This window comes from Hyla sarda, chromosome 4 (assembly GCF_029499605.1).
Source record: "Hyla sarda isolate aHylSar1 chromosome 4, aHylSar1.hap1, whole genome shotgun sequence".
In the NCBI taxonomy this organism is placed as follows: domain Eukaryota; kingdom Metazoa; phylum Chordata; class Amphibia; order Anura; family Hylidae; genus Hyla; species Hyla sarda.
Genome location: NC_079192.1, coordinates 23,913,784 through 23,934,116, shown reverse-complemented (window position 1 = coordinate 23,934,116; position 20,333 = coordinate 23,913,784). Strand labels below are relative to the sequence as shown.

At 46.4% G+C, this 20,333-nt stretch overlaps 1 protein-coding gene across 7 annotated transcripts in view; it reads left to right on the top strand.

Moving 5' to 3' along the window:
* The window catches only part of LOC130367619 (histidine N-acetyltransferase-like), a 38,602-nt gene extending 18,692 nt beyond the window's left edge, over positions 1–19,910 (top strand). For 6 of the 7 annotated variants that reach the window (XM_056570175.1, XM_056570173.1, XM_056570174.1 and 3 more), the window contains 3 exons: positions 4,765–4,980; positions 17,089–17,313; positions 17,599–19,910. In XM_056570175.1, the coding sequence (XP_056426150.1) occupies positions 4,798–4,980; positions 17,089–17,313; positions 17,599–18,204 (1,014 nt within the window). In that variant the 5' untranslated portion in view covers positions 4,765–4,797 and the 3' untranslated portion in view covers positions 18,205–19,910. Of the gene's footprint in view, positions 1–4,764; positions 4,981–8,466; positions 8,571–17,088; positions 17,314–17,598 lie in introns of those variants that run through there. The other variant, XM_056570179.1, reaches the window with a different exon arrangement.
* Positions 19,911–20,333: the final 423 nt, after the last annotated feature.

Below are 20,333 nucleotides of genomic sequence, written 5' to 3'. Positions count from 1 at the left end.
AAAAATGGGAAAAGGGGGGTGATTTTGCATACACTGTTCAGTGCTATGCCATTGCATAACATTGATCAGTATAACCGGCGATCTGCTGCTCTAGCCTGCGCAGGCATGGAGCAGTAGATCGCCGATCAGATGACTGAGAGGCAGGTGAGGACCCTCTCGTCGTCCGGTAAGCTGATCGGGGCATGGCTCCGCTGAGCTCCCAGGATTCTTTTACTTTCGCTTTAGGCGCCGCAATCAACTTTGACAGCGGCGTCTTAAGGGTTAATGCCGGGCATCGGCCCGATCAGCTGTGCCCGGCATTAGACGTGGGTACTGGCTGCCCATAGCAACTGGGACCCACCGGGTTTAACCCATTCTCCACCTGTGAGAACGGTTTAAACCAGTTAAACTGGACCAGGGTGTACAGGTACACCCCGAGTCCTTAAGGATCAGGGATGCAGGGCGTATGCATATGCTCTGCGTCCCCAAGAGGTTAAGGCAAGGACCTCCAAGGTAGTATTTTCTGAAATATTACCAGTACCACGAGCCGCACCAGAGAGGCAGCGGGAGATCAGGGAGGTAAACAAGTGGCTCAGAAGCTGGTGTAGGAAAGAAGGGTTTGGGTTCATGGAGAACTGGACTGACTTCGCTGTCGGATACCGGCTCTACCGTAGGGACGGGCTGCACCTCAATTGGGAGGGGTGCAGCTGTGCTTGGGGAGAAGATGGCTAGAAGGGTGGAGGCTGTCATCAAAACATATTTTCTAAACTAACTCAGATTATATTCCCTAACTACTCCTAACACCCCCTCCTGCCCTTAAAAAAAAATTCCGAGCCTTAAAAGTCTGTTCCCCACACGCACTTCCTGAGTTTGGTCTCCTGCCAGGCTGGAAGGAGACCAAACTAACTGTTTGACTTGTGCAGGTAACAGAACAGAGCCACCTAGTGGCCGTTTTTTCAATCACATTAAAAACATATAAAGGTTGAGAATTTTAACAGAAAGTAAATAAGTGTCTTATAATTACATAAGGAACAATATATTAAAAGTTTAGTTTGGTGACAGGTACTCTTTACACTAGGGGCTTGGGGGGGGAGAGAAACTACAACATAGAAGGGGAAGATAGTGTAGATAGAGAACTGGGGGTGGGTAATTACACTGGGGGTAGAGCGGGGGGGGGGAGGGGTTAGATCAGTCATAAGTGATCTGAGGAAAGAAAATAAGAAAGAAAACATGAAGTGCATGTATACTAATGGCAGAAGCCTCAATAATAAGATGGAGGAACTGGAACTATTAATGCTGAAGACTATGATGTAGTGGGAATAAGTGAGCTATGACTGGACGTTTAATGTACAGTCTCTTCAGAAATGACCATACAAGTAAGAAAGGGGGAGGGGTTTGCTTATACGTAAAATCCAGTCTTTGGCCCATTCTGCACGAGGACATTGGTGAGGAAAATGATCATCCATGGGTGGAAATAAGGGCTGGGGGTAAGAACAAGAAATGACTGATAGGGGTTTGTTATAAGTCTCCAAGTATAACAGAAACTGCGGAAAACCTACTAAGAATACAAATAGATGGGGCAGCAAAGAAGGGGGAAATCATTATTATGGGGGACTTAAACTATCCTGACATCAACTGGGAAGATGAAACCTCAAGGTCCAGCAAGGGAAACAGAGTTTTGGCAATAATAAAGAACACTTATCTATTACAACTAGTGCAGGACCCAACAAGAGGGGGGTCGCTTCTGGACTAACCAATAGGCCAGACAAGGTAGGGGGTCATCCTGGTAATAGTGACCACAACATAATAAGTTTTGATTTATCCTTTAAGAAGATGTCTACTAGTGGGGCTACAAAACATTAAACTTCAGAGAGGACCTCAGTGAATTAGATTGGGACCGTGCCTTCAGTAATAAAACTACACAAGCTAAATGGGACACCTTTGAAGGACTGTCACCCGTACACCCACACTAAACCCAATACAACGGGGTATAGTGCGGGTGAACAGGAGACCCCTGCAGGGTTTCTGACCGATATACGTACCTGCATTCCGGCGCCCGGTCCCACTGATGTTCGGCTTCTTCCAACACTGAATTGCGCACTGGAGGCGGCCCGCCGGCTAGATTTGAATATTCATGGGCGCTGGTCATGTGAGCGCTAAGAAGGCACAAGCGCTCATGTGACCAGTGTCCATGAATATTCAGATCCAGCTGGCAGGCCCACCTCTAGCATGCATTTCAGCGCTGGAAGAAGCCGAACTTCAGAGGGATGGGGCGCCGGAATGCAGGTACGTATATCAGTCAGAAGCCCTGCACCGGTCTCCTGTTCACCTATACTATAACCCGGTGAATCGGGTTTAGTTTGAGTGAACGGGTGGCAGTTTTCCTTTAACCCCTTAAGGAAGCAGGGTGTACAGATACGCCATCACGTCTTGGTACTTAAGGACTCAGGGCATACCTGTACGCTCTTGTCAGGATCCGGACTGGTATGCAGCGGAGGATACTGGTGGTGGATCCTCTGTGTCAGTGGGGTGATGGCGTGGGCCGTACCAGGGGAACGGAGTCTAAGGGGTTACTGGTTTTCACCAGAGCCCGCCGCAAAGCGGGATGGACTTCTCATGAGTGGAGAACAGGTTAAACCCGGTGGGTCCCGGTTTCTACAGGCAGTCAGGACCCACGGCTAATGCCGAGCACCGACGATCGGGTCGCCGCCCGGCATTAACTCTTTAGATGCCGCAATCAAAATTGATTGTGGCATCTAAAGTGAAAGTATAACTATTTCGGCAGCTCAGCGGAGATGATCGGGACTATCGAGACAGAATTGCGATGTCCCGATCAGCTTACTGGGCGACAGGAGGGTCCTAACCTGCCTCCTGGTCATCCAATCGGCAATTTACTGTTCCATGCCTGAATAAATGTGAATATGCCCTCCCCTAATAAAAGTTTGAATCACCCTTTTCCTATTTTTTTAATCACCCTTTTCCTATTTAAAAAAAATAAAAAATAATGTACCGTATATACTCGAGTATAAGCCGACCCGAATATAAGCAGAGGCCCCTAATTTTACCCCAAAAACCCAGGAAAAGTTATTGACTCGACTATAAGCCTAGGGTGGGAAATACATCATCCCCCCTGTCATCATCCAGACCCCCATCATTAACACCTCTGTCATCATCCCCCCTGTCATCATCCAGACCCCCGTCATTAACACCTTCATCATCACCTGTCATCATCCCCCCTTCATCACCGCCTGTCATCATCCCCCCTTCATCATCCCCCCTTCATCATCACCGCCTGTCATATCCCACCCCCCCTCATCATCACCGCCTGTCATCATCCCCCTTCATCATCACCGCCTGTCACCACATCCCACCCCCCCTCATCATCACTGCCTTTCATCATCCCACACCCCCCCTTCATCATCACTGCCTGTCATCATCCCACCCGCCCCTTCATCATCACCACTTGTCAATGTCTGATTTAACAGTGGTCTTCAACCTGCGGACCTCCAGATGTTTCAAAACTACAACTCCCAGCAAGCCCGGGCAGCCATCGGCTGAAACATCTGGAGGTCCGCAGGTTGAAGACCACTGTGGCCTTCGACATCATACAGCCCCCCCACCCTCTCACCCCCTTTAGTTTTGTACTCCCCTCCGCTCGGCAGGACGTTAGGGTGCGCTGGTCCGGGCCATCTGTGTTGCAGGGACCGTCCGGTGGGAGGGATAGTCGTTCCGGGCTGTCAATCTTCACCGGGGGGCCTCTTCTCCGCACTTCTGGCCCGGAATAGAGACGTTGCCTTGACGACGACGCACAGGGACGTTGCTCATGAACGTCCCTGTGCGTCGTCGTCAAGGCAACGTGACTATTCCGGGGCCGGGCCCGGAGCGAGGAGAAGAGACCCCCCCCGGTGAAGATGGACAGCACAGATGGCCCGGACCAGCGCACCCTAACGTCCCACCGAGCGGAGGGGGTGGGCTGGATGATGTCGAAGGCCGCAGTGATCTTCAACCTGCAGACCTCCAAATGTTTCAAAACTACAACTCCCAGCAAGCCCGGACAGCCGATGGCTGCCCGGGCTTGCTGGGAGTTGTAGTTTTGAAACATCTGGAGGTCCGCAGGTTGAAGACCACTGAGGGCGGAGAGTTCACTCGAGTATAAGCCCAGTGGGGTGTTTTCAGCACGAAAAATCGTGCTGAAAAACTCGGCTTATACTTGAGTATATACGGTAATAAAAAAAAAATCATATGTGGTACCGCTCACATGCGTAAATATCCGATCTATTCAAATATAAGGTTAGCTAAACCGCACGGTCGATGGCGTACACGTAAAAAAATATTTGGGTCACTTCATATACCTTAAAAATATTAATAAAAAGCAATCAAAAAGTCCCATCAAAACAAAAACGGTACCAAGGAAAGAAGGTTTCACCATCATCACAGACAGATTCTTTACTGTAAGAGCAGTGAAACTATGGAACTCTCTGCCACATGATGTTGTGATTTTTTTTTTTGTGGTTTTTGCCTTCCTCTGGATCAACAAAGTAGGGTTTTAGGTTGAACTCGATGGACTCTTGTCTTTTTTCAACCTATGTTACTATTTGACCAACAAATCAGTCATTAGGAACCAAGAATGGTATCTGTGCCCGCCAGGCGGGCACAGATACCATTCTTGGTTCCTAATGACTGATTTGTTGGTCAGATAGCTGGCTCTGTTCCAAATGTGACGGGGTGTGTGTCGTAACGTGTGAACTTTGCCTTATTGTACAATCTTCTTCTTGTCTCTTTCAGCTGCAGCAGTCGTCTGGATCGTGCGGTGACACTATGACGGAGAAAACTTTTTTGCCACAAATTGATTTCGTGCCCGCAACAGCTGAAGACTATGAAGAAGTGATGTCCATTTCTGGTGGCATATACAACGGAACAGATTACTTGCCTTTTAGGTACCATGCATGGCTGAAGGACCCAAAGAGAAGGATGTTCCTGGCCAAGTGTGAAGGGAAAGTGGTGAGTAGTATGGAGGATTATCGTAAACTGCAGACCACTAAATCAGTCCAGACACCAATATATAGTCAGATCCCAGATCAGTCACAATCCAGACATACACACATTGCCAATCTTCAGGGCCTTCATAGGAAAGAAGGGTTCTGGAAGACCAATTTTCCATCTGCATGGGTCCTTACTGAGACAAACTAGTGAATTGTTAGGGGTCATTGTTGTCCGGTCCCAGTTAGAGTGTTCTATTTACAATGGCTTATAGAGGGTTATAGTCCAAAGACCAAAAATCCCCCCCACCCCCTCTCCATCAATGGTAAAACCATGATAACTAATATCGGTCTAGAAGAGTCATGCCACAACATGAAGGAGACCTAAGGGTCTCCATAGGAAAGGAGGGCCTCCATAGGAAAGGAGGGTCCTGGACAACAAATTTTCCATATGAATGGGTCCTTACTGAGACAAACTAGTGAATTGTTAGGAGTCATTGTTGTCCGGTCCCAGTTAGAGTGTTCTATTTACAATGGCATATAGAGGGTTATAGTCCAAAGACCAAAAATCCCCCCCACCCCCTCTCCATCAATGGTAAAACCATGATAACTAATATCGGTCTAGAAGAGTCATGCTTCAACATAAAGCGGACCTAAGGGTCTCCATAGGAAAGGAGGGTTCTGGAAGACCAATTTTCCATCTGAATGGGTCCTTACTGAGACAAACTAGTGAATTGTTAGGGGTCATTGTTGTCCGGTCCCAGTTAGAGTGTTCTATTTACAATGGCTTATAGAGGGTTATAGTCCAAAGACCAAAAATCCCCCCCCACCCCCTCTCCATCAAAGGTAAAACCACGATAACTAATATCGGTCTAGAAGAGTCATGCCACAACATGAAGGAGACCCAAGGGTCTCCATAGGAAAGGAGGGCCTCCATAGGAAAGGAGGGTCCTGGACAACCAATTTTCCATTTGAATGGGTCCTTACTGAGACAAACTAGTGAATTGTTAGGAGTCATTGTTGTCCGGTCCCAGTTAGAGTGTTCTATTTACAATGGCTTATAGAGGGTTATAGTCCAAAGACCAAAAATCCCCCCCACCCCCTCTCCATCAAAGGTAAAACCACGATAACTAATATGGGTCTAGAAGAGTCATGCCTCAACATAAAGGAGACCTAAGGGTCTATTCACACGGCAGAATTTCTGGGCAGAATTTCTGCCGGAGATCAAGCCAGTGGCACTAGGACCGAGCAGAATGCATTGCTGCCCCCATATACTGCAATGAATTTATGGGTGGATCTTTTGGGTGATCTGCTCAGAAATCCATTGCCATCTATGGGGACGGCAATGTAGTCCACGCTGTCCTAGTGCCGCTGGCTCAATCTCCGGCAGAAATTCTGCCCAGAAATTCCACAGTGTGAACCTAGCCTTAGGGTCTATTCACACGGCAGAATTTCCGCTTGTGGAATTACGTCTCAAATTAGAGCCCATAGACTTCTATGGAATTCCGCACTCCCATTCACACTTCTGAATTTCCGCAAGCGGAAATTCAGAAGTGTGAATGGGAGTGCGGAATCCCATAGAAGACTATGGGCTTTAATTGGAGGCGGAATTCTGCCGGGTGAATAGACCCTAAGGCTGGGTTCACACTGCGGAATCTCTGGGCAGAATTTCTGCTGGAGATCGAGCCGGCGGCACTAGGACCATGCTAACTGCAATGCCGTCTCGATAGAGGGCAATACATTTCTGGGTGGATCTTTTGGGAGATCTACTCAGACATACATTGACATCTATGGGGACGGCAATGCAGTCTGCGCGGTTCTAGTGCCGCCGGCTTGATCCCCGGCAGAAATTCTGCTCAGGGATTCCGCAGTGTGAACTCAGAGTCTTACTTTAACGGGGTACTCCACTGGAAAACTTTTTTTTTTTAAATCAATTGGTGCCAGAAAGTTAAACAGATTTGTAAATTACTTCTATTAAAAAAATCTTAATCAGCTGCTGTATACTACAGAGGAAGCTCTTTTCTTTTTGAATTTCCTTTCTGTCTGACCACAGTGCTCTCTGCTGACACCTCTGTCCATGTCAGGAACTGTCCAGAGCAGGAGAGGTTTGCTATGGGGATTTGCTCCTGCTCTGGACAGTTCCTAAAATGGACAGAGGTGTCAGCAGAGAGCACTGTGGTCAGACAGAAAGGAAATTCAAAAAGGAAAGAACTTTCTGTGGCTCATACAGCAGCTGATAAATACTGGAAGGATTAAGATTTTTTAATAGAAGTAATTTACAAATTTGTTTACCTTTCTGGCACCAGTTGATTTAAAATTTTTTTTTTTTCCAGAAGAGTACCCCTTTAAGAAGCAATTGGAAAACCCTCAGTTCCCTAACGAGATGTCTAATGTCCCAAAAAGCTCTCCTATATCTCTCCTCTTCTAGGCTATGGGACCATGAGTGGACTCAATTTACCAAGGGGCAGAATTTTGGGCAATTAGAAGGGTTTATTTACAGATAGATATTCCATAGCGAACCATCTACGCCCCTCTGATGGTTTCCCACTCTGTTTTTCACATAGAGTGAACATGGTCCACAAAGATGACCATGTACACTGCCTTGGTTCCTAGTGTATACAATTCATACCTTTTTTCGGCAGCTTGCTCCTTATTCCCGCCACAATGGCCATATGCCAGCCATACCACCATGTTTATGAAAAAGTCCTTCTATAGGCCCTAAACCTTGGTAAGGAAATCACAAATGCAAGCTGGTAATAATAAACATATAGTTTAATCGCCAATGACGCGTTTCGGGTTTGGGCACCCATCCTTAGATTGGCAATGCCAATTGATGCCAATCTGAGGAAGGGTGCTGTGGCAGTGTGGCAAGGAAAGGGTGTATTTCCCTTGCTAAATCTAGAAAATGCTCCACCTGTGGCCTGATTAATGAGGTATCAGGAAGGGAAAGTGTGTTTAAAAGGAAAAGAAACAGAATAGTTGGGGCTCTCCCTGGGAAACAGCACATCACTGTAGGGGGAGACACTCGGACCCTGTTGAGGAAGCACACAGCTGGAATCTGTGAGTGGTCCAAGAAGTGGTGTGAACTGTGAGTAGCAGGTTGCAGGAGTCACATGTTTAACTGGCTGAGGGTAGCTCACCAGTTAGTAGTCAGGGCATGCTGATATGTGTAGTCAGTGACCAGACGGTCTAGGATTTCATTTTGTTCCTGTGTTATGTTTGTTTTTCCCCTGCAACCTGTCTAAATAAAGCTGGCAAGGTGCCAGGCTTGCATGAATAACCGTTGTCTGCGGGTTTATTGAGTGGAAATGTGTCCCGTGGCAGTGTCCAGGACGATCCTGGAGCTAATCCCCAAGGAGGAATCCTTACAGGTGCCCAAACCTGAAACGCGTCATTGGCGATTAAACTATATGTTTATTATCACCAGCTCAGCTTGCCTTCATGATTTCCTTAGAGGTTAAGCTCCTATAGAGGGACTTTTTCATAAATCTGCTGCTTTCCCATTCAGACGGACTGTCTACACATCCTTACGGCCCAGCGATTCCTCTGGACTTCACTGCGACTTCGTGCCCACTGAGTCTGGGTGATATGCGCATTTGTATTGCGCTCCAGGTGAGAATAATACGTTTTGCCTACTTTTTCATTATTGGGGTGACATACTAGGCGCCTTCTGTGGTACCTTTCTCTTATATTTGTTTGCATAATATCGCCATGATAGTCACATTGCTCCTTTGACAGCCAAATTGCCAACATATCAGCTACAATGCCCGACCAAAATGCTCTAAATGCCCTCCATGCCATGATTGCACAGTGACCGCAGCAATGCCCTCACACCACCTACTATACCTCCATGACAGCCACAACGTCACTATGCCAGTCAAGCTGCCCTAAACTGTCCCCACTTTGTACCATGAAAGGCACCATGTCTCGTGAAAGCCACAGATCTCTAGTATGACCTACCTCTACCTCTAAGGTTCTAAGGATGTGGGTATAAAGGAAAGTGATGATCCCTATATTGGACTTCAGGAAATCACCCTGGGCACATACACTTTGTGCCAGGGCCTAGCAGTGCCCTTGACTTCCACTACGCAGCTAAATCTCTAGAGACTGGCATCAGGATGGGTAGAGCATTATAATGTGAGCCCTCATCACCATTGTCCTCTTCGTATAGATATTGATACAGTGTCCTGCACCCCCATCCATATATAGGACACTCTTAACACTACCAAGTTTAAAGGGGTACTCCGGCGTTTAGACATCTTATCCCCTATCCAAAGGATAGGGGATAAGATGCCTGATCGCGGGGGTCCTGCTGCTGGGGACCCCCGTGATCTTGCATGCAGCACCCCGTTTATAATCAGTCCGCGGAGCGTGTTCGCTCCGGGTCTGATTACTGGCCATCAAGGGGACGGACAGATATCACGCCATAGGCTTGAATTGAGGGGGTGGAGCATGATGTCACATGGGGGCGGAGCCATGACGTCACAATGCTCCGTCCCCATGTTGGCCAGTAATCAGAACTGGAGCAAACACGCTCCGGGGACTGATTCTAACAGGGTGCTGCGTGCAAGATCGCGTGGGTATCCTTTGGATAGGGGATAAGATGTCTTAGCGCCGGAGTACCCCTTTAAAGGGGTACTCCACTGAAAAACATTTTTTTTTTTTTTTTAAATGAACTGGTGCCAGAAAGTTAAACAGATTTGTAAATTACTTCTGTTTAAAAATCTTGTTATAAGTTTCTTTATTGATTTTCATTTCAGAACAACATAATACATAAAATAATCAAAACAACAAAACAAGAAAACAACTCAACACACACCTAACTACATTCACTCCCCATAATCGCTTCTCCTTCCCCCATCCCCTTAAAAGGGGTACGCCGCTGCTTAGCGTTTGGAACAAAATACAGTGACCCTCCGTCCTACGATGGCCCCGACATACGATAATTTCAACATACGATGCTTTTGTATGTCGGGGCCATCGCATAAACGGCTATCCGGCAGCGCAGACTGCTTCAGCTGCCACCGGATAGCCGTTTACGGTGCCCCGTGTGCTCCGGTGATCGTCTCCTACCTGTCCTCGGGGCTCCGGCGCGTCCTCTTCAGGATCCCATGCATCGCCGGCGCTCTCCATCGTCGTCATCATGTCGCTGCGCACGTCGTCCCGTCATCCAATAGGAGCGGCGTGTGTAGTGAGAGCGACGATCCTGGGGAAGCAGAGACATCCGGAGCATCGGGGACACCACAGGGACGCGGCGACAGCGATGGAGGGCGACATCCAGGACAGCGGTGACGGGTCCGGAGCGGCGGGGACACGTGAGTATAACCTCCTATTCTTTCCATTGCACGGATCCCTCAACATACGATGGTTTCAACAAATGATGGTCCATTTGGAACGGATTACCATCGTATGTTGAGGGACCACTGTATTCCGAACGCTCAGTTGGGCTCTTTATAGACTGGATATTTCTAGATAACGCTGATTCCCATAGAACCCATCTTGGTAATGATGACCCACTTCTATGTGTTTGAAGTGTCACCCAGTGTGTTGAGGTGTCGTTATGCCATAGCCGCTGTACCTGAGTGAGTAAGGCTGCTCAATAGTATGTTAAAGGGGTACTCCGCTGCCCTGCTTCTGAAGCTCAGCTCCCCAGCGTCCGGAAGTTAATTGTTCCGAACGCTGCATGCGGGCTTCCGTGTTAAGGGCCGCCCCTCGTGAAGTCCCGCCCGCCCCCTCGTGATGCAATTCTTAAAGGGGCAATCCACCCCTAGACATCAGCGATCTCGGCTGCGGCACCCCAGACATCCCGTGCACAGAGCGAATTTTCGCTCCGTGCCGGCTGACTGGCGATGCGGAGGCATGTGATGTCACGTCACATCCCGCTCGTGACATCACAGCCACACCCCCTCAATGCAAGTCTATGGGAGGGGACGTGATGAATGTCACGTCCCCTCCCATAGACTTGCATTGAGGGGGCGTGGCATGACATTACATGCGGGACGCACCCTTGACGTCACGAGCCTCCGACACTGCACCCGACGCTTTAAATTAATGCTGGGTGCAGCCGGGTGGTTGCAGGGATCCCCAGCGGTAGGACCCCCGCGATCAGACATCTTATCCCCCTATCCTTTGGATAGGGGATAAGATGTCTAGGGGCAGAGTACTCCTTTAAGAACATAAACACACAGCCTGACTATTTTGGGGTATGAACAATAAAATTTTTAAAAAATCCCGTCTGATGTGCTATTTTTATATTTTCATTGGAAAATGTTTGGGTGATAGTGAGGCGAACCGCAAAAAAAAAAAAATTGTCTGAAGGAGTGGTTCCAATATCACATGATCATTCTTAGCCAATACAGTGAAGGACGGCAAATGGACCATATGAAGTCACCTCAAGTGGCCACAGGTGTCTAAGGCTCTTGCTCTCCAGGAAAAACACTTTTTTTTTATATATCAACTGGCTCCAGAAAGTTAAACAGATTTGTAAATTACTTCTATTAAAAAATCTTAATCCTTTCAGTACTTATGAGCTTCTGAAGTTAAGGTTGTTCTTTTCTGTCTAAGTGCTCTCTGATGACACCTGTCTCGGGAACCGCCCAGTTTAGAAGAGGTTTGCTATGGGGATTTGCTTCTAAACTGGGCGGTTCCCGAGACACGTGTCATCAGAGAGCACTTAGACAGAAAAGAACAACCTTAACTTCAGAAGCTCATAAGTACTGAAAGGATTAAGATTTTTTTAATAGAAGTAATATACAAATCTGTTTAACTTTCTGGAGCCAGTTGATATATAAAAAAAAGTTTTTTCCTGGATAACCCCTTTAACCCCTTAAGGACGCAGGACGTAAATGTACGTCCTGGTGAGGTGGTACTTAACGCACCAAGACGTACATTTACGTCCTAAGCATAACCGCGGGCATCGGAGCGATGCCCGTGTCATGCGCGGCTGATCCCGGCTGCTAATCGCAGCCAGGGACCCGCCGGCAATGGCCGACGCCCGCGATCTCGCGGGCGTCCGCCATTAACCCCTCGGGTGCCGGGATCAATACAGATCCCGGCATCTGCGGCGGTTCGCGATTTAAATGAACGATCGGATCGCCCGCAGCGCTGCTGCGGGGATCCGATCATTCATAACGCCGCACGGAGGTCCCCTCTCCTTCCTCCGTGCGGCTCCCGGCGTCTCCTGCTCTGGTCTGTGATCGAGCAGACCAGAGCAGGAGATGACCGATAATACTGATCTGTTCTATGTCCTATACATAGAACAGATCAGTATTAGCAATCATGGTATTGCTATGAATAGTCCCCTATGGGGACTATTCAAGTGTAAAAAAAAATGTTAAAAAATGTAAAAGTAAAAGTAAAAAAAAAGTGAAAAATCCCCTCCCCCAATAAAAAAGTAAAACGTCCGTTTTTTCCTATTTTACCCCCAAAAAGCGTAAAAAACATTTTTTATAGACATATTTGGTATCGCCGCGTGCGTAAATGTCCGAACTATTAAAATAAAATGTTAATGATCCCGTACGGTGAACGGCGTGAACGAAAAAAAATAAAAAAAAGTCCAAAATTCCTACTTTTTTAATACATTTTATAAAAAAAAAATATATAAAAAATGTATTAAAAGTTTTTTATATGCAAATGTGGTATCAAAAAAAAGTACAGATCATGGCGCAAAAAATGAGCCCCCATACCGCCACTTATACGGAAAAATAAAAAAGTTAGAGGTCATCAAAATAAAGGGATTATAAACGTACTAATTTGGTTAAAAAGTTTGTGATTTTTTTTAAGCGCAACAATAATATAAAAGTATATAATAATGGGTATCATTTTAATCGTATTGACCCTCAGAATAAAGAACACATGTCACTTTTACCATAAATTGTACGGCGTGAAAACAAAACCTTCCAAAATTAGCAAAATTGCGTTTTTCGTTTTAATTTCCCCACAAAAATAGTGTTTTTTGGTTGCGCCATACATTTTATGATATAATGAGTGATGTCATTACAAAGGACAACTGGTCGCGCAAAAAAAAAGCCCTCATACTAGTCTGTGGATGAAAATATAAAAGAGTTATGATTTTTAGAAGGCGAGGAGGAAAAAATGAAAACGTAAAAATTAAATTGTCTGAGTCCTTAAGGCCAAAATGGGCTGAGTCCTTAAGGGGTTAATAACTCTGGGACGCTTTTACCAATTGTTTTGATTCTGAGATTGTTTTTTCGAGACATATTCTACTTTAAAACAGCGGTAAATTTTCGTTGTTACTTGCATCATTTCATGGTGAAAAATCACCAAATTTCATGAAAATTTTGAATATTTTGCAAAGAAAATTGATATTCCAAATAAATTATACATTGATTCACATATACAACATGTCTACTTTATGTTTGCATCATAAAGTTGACATGTTTTTACTTTTGGAAGACACCAGAGGGCTTCAAAGTTCAGCAGCAATTTTCCAATTTTTCACAAAATTTTCAAAATCGCTATTTTTCAGGGACCAGTTCAGGTTTGAAGTGGATTTGAGGGGTCTTCATATTAGAAATACCCCACAAAACTTTTTTTTTTAAACCAACTGGGGCCAGAAAGTTAAACAGATTTGTAAATCACTTCTTTTAAAATCCAGTACTTTTTAGGGGCTGTATACTAAAGAGAAATAAAAAAAACATATGCTTCTCTGGACAGTTCCTAAAATGGACAGCAGAGGTCAGCAGAGAGCACTGTGGTCATGACATCACAGGAAATGCATTTCTTTTTTGGATTTCTCTTTAGTATACAGCCCCTAAAAAGTACTGGAAGGATTAAGATTTTTTTAATAGAAGTCATTTACAAATCTGTTTAACTTTCTGGCACCAGTTGATTTAAAAAACAAAAGTTTTCCACGGTAGTACCCCTTTAACCCTCTAAGGGTATACACTAGTTAGAAGTTCTAGACATACTGCAATTTGCCTCATCAGGACCTGTAGTCCTTCTTGACCACCCACCGGTAATTGAAGAACCTTTCATTTCTCGTCTTTTTTCTTAGTCACAGATCATGGACAATTTCTTTGTTCAATGACTGACAATGGGAACATAACTAAAAATAATGCAGAAAATTGTCGACTATCTTTGTCCATATCCATCAACCTTTAAAGGAAAGATACGCACGTCTCTGAGTGTCTCCATAGAGATAAATCATTTCTGCGTGAGCTTCCATTTTTCCTGCATTCATCTGTCAGAAACAGAACGGAGGTGATGCATAGACCTTATTGCTCTCCAACCGATACTAAGCATGGGGGGGTACACAAAATAAACGTATGTAATAGGGATTGAAATTAAAATGGCTTTCCTAAGAATTCAAGTAATTATATATGCACAGAATAGCTGCAGTCTGACCACTGGGACCTCTACTGACCACGAGGAAGGGGGACCCATGGTCCCTATGTGAATGAAGTGGTAGGGTACATGCCCCACAGCCCCATTCCCTCTTTTTCAGACTTCCGAGAGCTGTTCTATGGGAAGTCCCATAGATTGTATGTAGTGGTGACCAAGCACGTGGGGGACACTGGACTCCATCCTTGTGGTCAGTGGGGGGGGGGAGGCAAGTGGTTGGACCACCACTGACCAGTTAGTTATGCTTTACCACCTAGAACTGTATAATGCAGAGCTTTATGAATGTTTTCTACGTGTGCCTCACCATCCAAATCAAGGTGACACCAGGGCCTCACCAGCAAACAAATACTTTAATGTCAGCACCCAAGAGTGTCAACCAAATACCACCATACATCATGAATAATGCCCCCTAGCAGTGCCCAACACCACAATTCAGCACAAAAATACCTCCCCAGCAGCACCAAACATTTAATACAATGCAGGGAAAAAAAATACTTCCCCAGTAGCGCCAAACATTTACCACAATGCAGCACAGACTGCTTTCCCAGCAGTGCCACAAACCACAGTGCAGCGCAAAATACCTCCCCAGCAGCACCAAACATTTAATACAATGCAGGAAAAAAAATACTTCCCCAGTAGCGCCAAACATTTACCACAATGCAGCACAGACTGCTTTCCCAGCAGTGCCACAAACCACAGTGCAGCACAAAATACCTCCCCAGCAGCACCATATGTGGTATCCCGGTACCGTATTTTATATGTTACCTTTGTAGAGGTCCCCATAGCCAGAGTCCCTAGGACGTCGGGGTCCCTCTCCTATAGTTATCCCCTTTTCACCCCTCAGTTAGTCAGTGACTGTATAGAAGTTCGTATAAGTATATAGATATATGTATATATTTAATTGCCTACCTGTTCAAGCATAGCAGGACCTGCAGGTCACGTGATAAGGTTAGAACTCTATGGTTTTGCTACAGGACCTTTGGAGGTTCTCATGACGTGTTTGCCCACAATGCAATGTAACGGTGAGTGACAGTTGTTATGGACCAATCCAAAACGGCCAGCCTCTGCCCATATAAGGGAGCTGCGCCATCTTGGTCGCTCTCTTGGGTTGCTGACTCCGCAGCTTACAAGACGATTTACTAGGCCAAAGCCTTGCGGCCTCGGCCTATATCAAAGCGGATATACTAAGCAATTCCCCGCTACTCACCGCAAAATCACTGGACCTAAACGCACCCCTAAATCCAGCGGATCTATGCTACAAAATCCCTAAGAAGCTAAATACAGCTTATCTGATCCCAACCGACTGTCAATCGCTGCTCAGCTATATCTATAGAGACTCTGTTATCTGAACTGTTACTATTGCTGCATGTACAGAAATTCTTCAGTAAAAGTTCCTGCAAGTTTTCAGTTAACAGTGATTGTGGACAATCCTTTATTTCTGTATCACCTATTGCTCTTGGGAAGGGTGGCAATAGGCCTGTCAAGAACTACAGTATTTAACCCGCACCCTGGCGTCACGAGTGACAAGGGTTAACAGCGCCCTTTATTATCCCGAACAGCAACACCCTAACTACACTACACCCCACAGTTTTGTCCCCTTTCATACACCCTCCTTCCCCATTGGTAGCAGTACTTTTCCCACCCATACCCCACCAAACAGTAGCACTGACTCCTACCTCAGATGCAGCTTCCCTGCAGTCTCTTGTGATTTCCAAACTTGACTGCACTGCCCCCTAGATGAAGGATCTGTGAACTTGTGGTCATGTAACAATGATCGGACCAAAGGTCCTTTGCCCCTTCGACCATAGGCAACTGCACCAATAATGCAGGACTGGGGCATTTTTGCTTTGAAGACCCTGCTTTTTGTTGATGCCCGGCACAGGCAAGGACCCCGTACCTCACTACTGAAGTCCACCTTACATTTTGAGAAGCGCGGTATAGTTTGAAAACTTTCCTATACACTTTTTGGTTGATTTACTATCACTGTCAAGGCTTCCACTTGCTATCAGTTCTGGCAGCCCCAGCCGATGGACTGTAAAATATTAATGGAGGCAAATTGGAGTAAAGGGGTACTCCGCCCCTAGACATCTTATCCCATAACCAAAGGATAGGGAATAAGATGTCTGATCGCAGAGGTCCCGCCGCTGGGGTCCCCTGCTATCTCGGCTACAGCAATCCAGACATCCGGTGCACGGAAGGAAGTTCACTCTGTGCCTGATGACTGGCGATGCGGGGCGGAGGCTTGTTACGTCACGACCATAGACTTGCATTCAGGGGCGTGGTCGTGACATCACGAGCGGGGCACGGCCATGGCGTCACGAGCCTCCGGCGCTGCACCCAACGCTCTAAATGAATGCCGGGTGCAGCAGGAAGATCGTGGGGGGTCCCCAGTGGCGGGACTCCCGAGATCAGACATCTTATCCCCTATCCTTTGGATAGAGGATAAAATGTCTAGGGGTGGAGTACCCCTTTAAGGAGGAGGCCAAAAATCTGGTGGAAATCCTTACCTTGTACCAACCAGACAAATAGTTCTAAGTGGTACAGAGCCACTCGATATTGTTGGCACTCTAAAAATCAATCTGACATTGGCCAATGGCTTGGAAGTTGGGGCTTGAAAATCTTTATGTTGCTGCTGTATATAGAGGACTATGTACACCGATAAATTGTGAGCATAAAGCCTCCCATCTGTTGTGTCGTCTAGAGGGGTGTTAAGAATCTGAATATTAACAAGAATGCATTCATTTACTTTCTACTTGTACTTGGACAGGTGGGCTTCGAGTCATTTCTATTGGTAGATGATGAAACTACTGCAGTGCTAGAAGCTCTTCGAGTAGCCCCCTGGATGAGAGGATATGGAGTGGCTGGAGTGATTCAAACATTTTGCTTAGATACTCTACGCTCTGACCATCCAAAGGTTAAAAGAGTCCGACTGACCCGGGCAGAGAACCCACCAGCCGCATTGCTGACAAAATACAAAGTGATCAACTCTAAGGTGGGTTCAACGCTCTTAGGGCTCACAAACCTTATTGTTATTATGTAGAATTACTTGTTCAGTGTGATCATTTTTTTTGCATCGTCTATGTATCTTTGTTCTTATGACTACCTACCTGTCTATCGTCAATGTTTCTCATACTCTATCCTACCCTTTTCTTACTTTTTTCTTAGTATTTTCCATATGACTCTCCAGCACCTACCTTGCTTACCATGTATCTATGTTTTTTGTATTTTAAACCTTCTGACTTAACAGGTGTCCTATACCATTAATGATCCCCATTAGGCAGTGGTACCCATCCTCCTTCCCGCTGGTCAGTTGGAGAGCACACTAAAGTTATTGGAGTCTCGAGTGAAAAATTTAGAAAAATCCCAAAATCTCTCTCTTCTGGAACAGGAGGAAGTTCTCAAATTCTTTGAGGAGTCTAAAATAAGAGAAGATCTGCTTCCTGGTGGATTACTAGTCCAAGGCTGGCTCCCTCTTACTACATGTAGGTCCAATCTAGATATTCTACTTCAACGAAAGATTGTCTGGATGTATTCACACCCTGGGGATTCAAGTGCATCTTCTTCCAAGGATACAACCAGCTGTGGAGGCCCCAATGCCTATCTAGAAGGGTTTCTGAGCCTCAGCACCCCTCCATTTCCAGTGCCCCTTGCAGAACGAATACACCGTCTAGACATTGACCTGTTTGGAAATGACCCGTCTTGTGCCAAGGTCCACATCCTCCAGCAGGTGAAGATACGTGTACCAGCCTTGCCTGCAGGAAGCGGTATCATCTGTGTCCTATATGCCGATGAGACTCTCCGGACTGAGCTTGACCAACTACGTGAAGGGTTGACTCCATTCCCTATCGTGAGAGAGCAGATGATACTGGAAATGGAGATCTAGGGTTGGCTTGGGTTCCACCTCTTTTTGTCTTAGTAACCTCTTATCTCGGTATTTGCCAAAATGTCGCATATTTGACACATATAGCCATAATAATCAAAGGACCCCCCTTTAAGTAGTTTGCCCCCCCTTATGGGTAGTTGTCCCCCTGTAGGTAGGACTCCCTTAAAGGGGTACTCCGGCCCTAATACATCTTATCCCCTATCCAAAGGGTAGGGAATAAGATGTATGATCGCGGCGGTCCCACTGCTGGGGACCCCCACAATTTGTCATTGCACACCTACCTTTGTGAGCTCTCCGCAGCGCTGGAGGCTCCAAGTGTGTAGCGTGACGACTGACGACCACAGGGTCGGAGTAGCGTGACGTCACGACTCTGCCCCCGTGTGACGTCATGCTCCACCCCCTCAATGCAAGTCAATTGGAGGGGGTGTGACGGCCGCTCACAAAGATGGGTGTGCAATGACAGATTGCGGGGGTCCCCAGCGATCATACATCTTATCCCCAATTCTTTGGAAAGGGGATAAGATGTATTAGGGTGGGAGTACCCCTTTAAGGTAGTTTGCCACCCCTGTAGGTAGGTTTCCCCATGCAGGTAGAACTCCCTTGGGGGTACTATGCCGCCCCATAGGTTGGACCCAGGAGGTGGCAATTTCCTAAAGTATGTGTAGTTTGCCTGCCCTGTAGGTAGAATCCCCCTTTAAGGTAGTTTGCCCCCTGTAGGTAGTCTCTCCTCATATGTAGTTTGCCCCCTTTAGGTAGAATTCCATCAAGGTAGTTTTCCCCCAGTAGGTAGGATCCTCGGTAGCAAGTTTTCCCCCCTGTAGGCAGAACCCCCCCTTAAGGTAGTTTGCTCCCTGTAGGTAGGATCCCCTGTAGGTAGTTTCCCCTCATACGTAGCTTGCTCCCTCTGTAGGTAGGACATACTGAAGCTTTGATACTTAGAATGCTGTGCTATATTCACAGAAAAACATGGATCTCCCTGCTGCACCTGTCATTTGTTTAGAGCGTCAGGTGCAGCCACGCCCACTCGAGATGTCACAGCCACTCCCCTCACTGCAAGTCTAAGGGAGGGGGGCGTGACGGACGTCACGCCCCCTCCCATAGACTTGCAGTGAAGGGGCGTGGTCTGGGCTGCTGGATGTCTGGGGTGCCACAGCCTAGATCCAGATCGTCCCCACTGATGGGAACCCCGCGATCAGAGGAAAGGGGATAAGAAATCTAGGGGCGGAGTACTTCTTTTAATGACAAAGAGTGTAAATATATTGTGGTCCGGATTCATGAAGCGTGCTCACAGAGAAGTGGGGCGTTGGGTTAAAATGGTGGCCGAGGGGCTTCTTCTTACCTCTCTGTCGCTCTGGATCTCCTTGTATAGTCTGTCTTAGGCAGGCTGTATGAGTAGATTGCCTATATTCTGATCAATATGTAGTAGTAGGGTTTCAGCCCCTCTCTTTTTGGTAAAATGTGAGATATAGGAGAAAGCTCAGATGATATAAACAAAAATCTATTGTCCATTATGATTTCATGATAAAAAACCATTTTCAGCATCAATGGGAGATGTAGGAAATGTGTTTCTTATACTATTTTATATGTTTCTATAAAATTGTAGGGATTCCTTGTTCTTTCTATGGTTTGTATAATAGAAGGTAAATGATGGCATTGGCTATCCTATAAGATATATGCTGTTAATCTACTAAAACAATAAATAAAATAGAAACGTAATATTCACATTGTCTCATAAAGCATGGTGTCTTTAGAGGTGTGTTGTGCTGTCTCCTTTGTGGTGTATTCTCTAGGTAGGACCCCCCCCCCCCCACCAAAGGTAGTTTTCCCCCTCTTAAGGGTGTTTGCCGCCCCGTATGTAGGACCTGCTGTCGTCCTATCTGCAGCGGGAAAACTAAAGTAGTTTTCACCCTGTAGTGGTTTCCCCCTATTGGTCAGACCCCAGTGTATGTAGTTTATCTCATCCCAAAGATAGTTTGCCCTCCTGTAGGTAGTTGTCCCCCTGTGGGTAGGACATCCCTCAAGGTAGTTCCTCCTCATAGGTGGGACCACCACTAGTAGCCTTCCTCATGTAGGTAGGACCGTCCTTAAGGTAGCCCCCCCCCCCCCGGGTGGTAAGAGCCCCTGAAAGT